Source organism: Anarrhichthys ocellatus, unplaced genomic scaffold, assembly GCF_004355925.1.
Source record: "Anarrhichthys ocellatus isolate YVR2014 unplaced genomic scaffold, GSC_Weel_1.0 scaffold3, whole genome shotgun sequence".
In the NCBI taxonomy this organism is placed as follows: domain Eukaryota; kingdom Metazoa; phylum Chordata; class Actinopteri; order Perciformes; family Anarhichadidae; genus Anarrhichthys; species Anarrhichthys ocellatus.
In genome coordinates this window covers 17052473-17058129 of record NW_022280033.1, presented here as the reverse complement: position 1 = coordinate 17058129, position 5657 = coordinate 17052473, and the positions used below count along the sequence as shown (strand labels likewise).

Sequence of the window (5657 nt, the reverse complement as noted above, 5' to 3'; positions counted from 1 at the left end):
GCTAGCTGATTATGAAAACTGTGAGGAACACTGTAATGTTTCTCGCTGCATTAATGGTTATAGTAATAATAATAATGAAACTGATCGGGATTTGTGTGTCGGCTCCTTTTTGGCATTTTATTCACAGATGCTTGCTCTCACTTCTGAGGGGTGTCTCCGAACAATTATTCACATGAGGCACTTAGTCATTCATTGTTCGTGGTGACCTTTCGTCACGTGACTTTGAGAGGAAAGTGACACTTCATATTCTATCTTCAGAACGTCACTGGGGAGACATTATGGCTGATGCATGTTCCCCCGGGTACACGTGTCCTCCTCAAAGAGCCACCCATTAATCTTTGAGCACTCCCTATCAATGCAAACCGTTCCCATATCATCGGCTCCCTCAATCAGCCTCATAATATCTGCAGTGACAAATTGACAGAGCTGCAGGATGACCTTACGTCATTTCACATCGCAATGTATCCACGGATGAATTATGAGACAACGGGCCCCAGTAGTTTCTTTGTGTGCCTTTTTGCTAATTTATTTGTCTCTTTTGTGGTTGTTTTGTGTCCGTCTGTAGCTGTTTTGTGTATCGTTATAGTTGTTTTATACCTCTTTCTGGTTGATTCGCATATCTCTGTCAAATAGTTTTGTTCACCTTGTGGTTGTTTAGTTTCTCTATTTGGTTGATTTGCATCCCTTTGTAGTTGTTTTGCATCCCTTTGTAGTTGTTTTGTGTATATATTTGTGGCTGATTTGCGTCACTTTGTAGGTATTTTGCATCTCCTTGTGGTAAATTTGCCTCTCACTGAAGTTGTTTTGCTTCCCTTTTTGGTCGTGTCTCTTAGTGGTCGATTTTCTCTTCTGTGGTCGTTTGGCTTCTCTTTGTTGTAGTTTTGTGTGATCATTTTGTGTGACTTGTGTAATTAAGCAGTATTCTTTGTCATTTTTTCGTTTCTTTGTCGTCGTTTTGCATATATTTGTAGTCGATCTACGTTTTTGTGTCTCTTCTCAGTTGTTTTGCGCCTCTTTGTTGTCATTTCTTGTCTTTGTGGTTGTTTTCTTTCATTGGTTTTTTACAGGTTTTGGTTGACTTTCCAACAAGAAATGTTGGAACAACAATTGATAATCAATTTAAACTGAGTCTCTGGTCCAGTGCGCCCTTGCCCACTTGGGCCCCCTGAGCCGGTGCCAGTAAGTAATCCATCCATGACTGTATCCCACTGCACATGCTTGTTAAAAGGTCAGGAGGGAGGCTGTGATGTTGCAAGAAACAGAATGAATGAGACCTGGCTGGCATACACCATCGAGGTGTCAATATAAAGCTCCTGTGCCATGACGGATCTGGCTGAGTTAAAAGAATGGTTGTCAGACTGCAATGATTGAAGGCTTCCGGCGCTCGAACGTCACTGAGAGAAAACCAGGGACTGGAAATGTTTGCATAGGTAGAAATGAAAACTGATTGGATGGCAAAATAAAAAACATTTTGTCAGCAAATCAAGCACTTTTATTCAAATTCCTGCAAGCAATTTTTCATATATTCACACATCTGTCATCTCAGTCAGACCTCAGACATCAAACATGCAAAAAAAAGGGTTTGCCAGACTGCGAGGAGCCAAAGGCGATTATTTGCATAGAAAAAGGCCACGTGTGATTGGCTGAAAGTAATACATAAACAAATGAGTTGGATGTGAGGCTTCAGAGTTGGACCTCCGCAGAAAACAATTTCTCCGAGCGAGATTGAAATTTGGACGGTAATGAGTTAATAGAATTTGTCAAGTAATTTCTCCCCCAAATATTTAGCCAGCGTAGAGCAACAACAAGTACCGCAGTGTCCGAGAACTGGCCGGCACTCTGTTTTTGTTTGTTTTACGCATCTTACAATAAAAGTCAATGGGCTGTTTTACTGAGAGAGAATAATAATAGAGAGGCAAAGTAGACGCTTTGTTGCAAGGGGGAAGGCTTGCTTCTAGCTTTGGGAGAGACATTCCTTGTCAGACGAATGTTGTGCACAGCGGTGTTTGGGTGTACTTGCTCTCTCTCTCTCTTTCATATGCACACAGAGCATGACTCAGCGAAACATTTACTTTTTCAATATGTATTTGGTTATATAACCTTTTTGTACATATTTAACGTTTTATTGTATTAATATAAATCTGAGACTAAAAGGAATATTTACCATTTTTATATAACTGTTTTTCAAATGTTATGTAAATGTTAAAATAAGCAGTAAACAGTGTGCTACTAACTGTCGGCTGACAGTAATTTTCCAAACCTCACTTGAGACTGTCCTCTCCTTCAGCCTGCTCAAAACTCCTGAGGATATGCTTCAACATCCACTAATATGCATAATACTAATACATGTACTCAAGTACTGTGCTCAAGTACATTTCTTAGGTACTTGTGCTTTTTTTTGCTACTTTACTTTATACTTCAACCACACATCTCAAAGGGAGGTGATTTTCAGTCAACTCTTAACTAAATGTAACTTTGTACATTGCAACTTTATACACAAAACATATACGCTCATAAGATATTTTGTATTGTTCTAGATTAAATTAGCCAACAGTAGTTGTTTAAAGCAGTTAAAATTAGCTCTACCTTACATAACAATGAACAATCCAATAATATGTAATTTTTCAGTTATGAGTACTTTTACTTTGAATACTTTGAAAATTTGTATTTCAATACTTCTGTTGTACTTAAGTTACATTTAGAAAGCAGGACTTGTGTGACTCAAGTAAACACTGAAATTAAAAGCCTGTGATGAGACAGAAAATGTCTGAAGTTCATGCACGTGCTTTGCGAATTAATTTCTGTATTACAATCAGCAATTACCTCGAGTTCACTGAGGTTAAGTGTTGAAACACTCCAGTATAATCGGTTGTTTTGTGAGGCATCCGCAGCTATGTGCTACAGTTCAGTCAGATAGAGTAACTAAGAGAAAAGCCACTCTCACTTAATAACTTGTGATACCACGCAAAGGTATTGCTCCGTAGGGAAAGGAATGGAGGGCTTTGGAGCAGCTATGCTTTTCAGCTTTACAAACAGTTTAACACTCTCTGAGACCAAAACAACAACGTGTGAATTCTTAAATTGAGTGCTACAACCTTTTAATCTCTTTACACTGATGAATATTTAATGTGGTCGTCGAAATAAGATCCCACTCGTACTTGAAGAAAAAAAAAAAAAAAAAAGGAAAACGAGAGCAGGACAAATGTAAATTTATTGAGGTCAGCTTGATTTATTAATTTTTTTTCACTCTGGAGAGATTTCCTATTTTCTAGTAAGAATTCTTCCCCGTTTTAATGTGAGAACATTAGATAACCCAGGAGACCGGGGTGCCGGAGCTCGCTCCATCTGGTTAACTCTGAGCCTTTTTGCCGTTTTGTGTTGGAGAGAAAGAAAGAGACCCAGAGGGAGAGCGAAGAAAGGGTGGCGGTAGGAGGCCCGGGTCGAATCCTCAAAGTGCCGGACTGTTCTACTTAAAAGATCTTTAAATAGGGTGATTCACTAGAATGCCCAGCTCTCATCTGTCTCCGCTCTTGTTGAGGCACCATGGGATAAACCGGGGACTGAGCATCATGGGAAAGTGGGTTAGGGTATGGACAGCGGGGCGGACTTACCCAAATTGTCCACAGGGATCAATAAAGTTTCTTCATCAGTGAATCATTGTCCTACAGAGCAACCATACGGAAAAAAAACAAGGACACAAATCTTAATAATTGACCGTCATGCATAAAACATGAGCCAAAGTCAAGCCAATAAGATAATGGATGTTTTACGCGCCGGAGCCCGGAGTTGCTTTGAATGCCGAGACCCATTCATGTGGTTAGTGGACTCATTTACCTTCCGTCTGAATTCTTCAGGATTTTCCCGGTGCGGCTGATTGCCTCTAATTTCGTCCGAGCATCTGGGGAAGGGGATTCATTGTGGAACAAGAGCGGCGGTTGAGGGTCTCTGTGTATTGCCGCGCCGCCAGCTAAATGATCTCCGGTGGACGTCGGCTTAAATGGGAGCTAAATGGTGACGCCGAACGCTCCTCTATCTGAAGCTCATTACCTGCCTCTCCATTCCCCAGAGAGCTGGCTCAGCTTTGCGTCGAGCCCTCTCCTGCCAGGAGGAGGGTGATTACAACATTTTGCTCGACAAAAGCTACCCCCCCAAGCGCTTTCCTCGCAGTTTCCTGCCTCCCCCCCTGTGTTTCTTTCAGGCTGCCTCTCTCCTGCACCTCGGGCGATTCGCACTCCGTCTGATTCGTCTTTGTGTCCTGCCAATGATTACAACACTTACAGACAGGCAATCCGTGAATGGTACGGCGGAGTGTTTGCTCGCTAACAGACAACAGTGAATAAGCAGAATTATGAATCATCACACCAAGTCCAGACAACAACAAGCACAAAGGCAGTAACAACAACACCAAACTGTTATGGGAATCGAGAGCTGTTTTGAAAGTGAATCACGGGAGAGCTGCAGAATGGCAAGCAGATGGGATCAACACTGATGCACGCGCAGGGTTGTCATCCAGCCTCGGAGGAGCAGAGGCCTACGCATTCCTCTGCCAGGGCTCGATGTACTCGAGACCCAGATGGGCAAAGATATCCTTTTCAGTCGTGGCTGCCAGGAACTCTTTCTAGAGATTGAGAGAGGGAGAGAGGGAGTGAGAGAGGGAGAGAGAGATAGGCAAACAAACAGAAAGAGGATGACAGTATGCAGGAATGTGCAGGAATTTTGTCTCTGCAAAACCGGTGCAAATCTGCAAATTCTCAAATTTGAGCTTCGCTATTCCTGAAGGTGTTCACGTTTTTGCAGCCTTAGCAGTGCTTGTTCTCCTATCTCCGCTGCAAGCTGTCAATATCAATTGAGACTGCGGCTGTGCCGATTTATATTTGAACGCCCACCTCCCTTCCGACCCATAAACGCTCCAACCTTGCTCTAAGTGATTGCACTTCTCAGCAGACCAGTATTTTACCTGACAAACCACGACAGGGGCCGTCTACCGGCGGCCATGTGATGGGTTGTGTCTCCATAGGAGCGGTGACGAGGCCTGACTCACCTTGAGAGCGAGACAGCCTGGAGAGGACGAGAGAGAGAGAGGGAGAGAGAGAGAGAGAGAGGACTGTGATTCTGACACATCCTGCCTCCAAGTGTTAAACTGGACCTGACGCGGCTGCGAAGAGATGGCAGGAAAAAAAACGCGAGCGTGCCGGCTCCCGCTGCCAGCCGAGAGGCAGACAGAATTGAGTGCAACTAGTCGGCAGCCAGGAGAGGGGAAAACCGCCACCTAACATGCCGCCTTGTTATTTAAAATGCAAATGACAGGTTAGCCAGGCGGCGGAGAGGTTCGGGGGCACGGTGCATTAGGCTTTGTTCATATCACAGGTCTTCTTAACCGCTGCATTTGGGAGTAAAAGTTAAGGTGAGCGCACTCGAAAGGTCCATAGAAATCCCCCAATGAAACAGGGAAACACGTTAATGTTGAGTGAGGTTTACAATGGACCGTCTGGGTGATAGTGTTACCGTTCATCTTTTGTTTTTCGATTCCAAATATGTTTGTCTAATTTGTTTCCAAGCACATTATGCAATAAAAAATAATAAATATTTAAAAAAATGGTGCATAAAATGCGTGCATAAGAAGAGATATATAATATATATATTATATATTATATATA

General features: G+C 42.7%; 1 protein-coding gene across 1 annotated transcript in view; it reads right to left on the bottom strand.

The window, feature by feature from the left end:
* Positions 1-1622: 1622 nt before the first annotated feature.
* Positions 1623-5657, bottom strand: part of dntt (deoxynucleotidyltransferase, terminal) — a 77841-nt gene continuing 73806 nt past the window's right edge. The window contains exon 11 of the mRNA XM_031875116.1: positions 1623-4618. Within this exon, the coding sequence (XP_031730976.1) occupies positions 4532-4618 (87 nt within the window). The 3' untranslated portion in view covers positions 1623-4531. The remainder of the gene's footprint in view (positions 4619-5657) is intronic.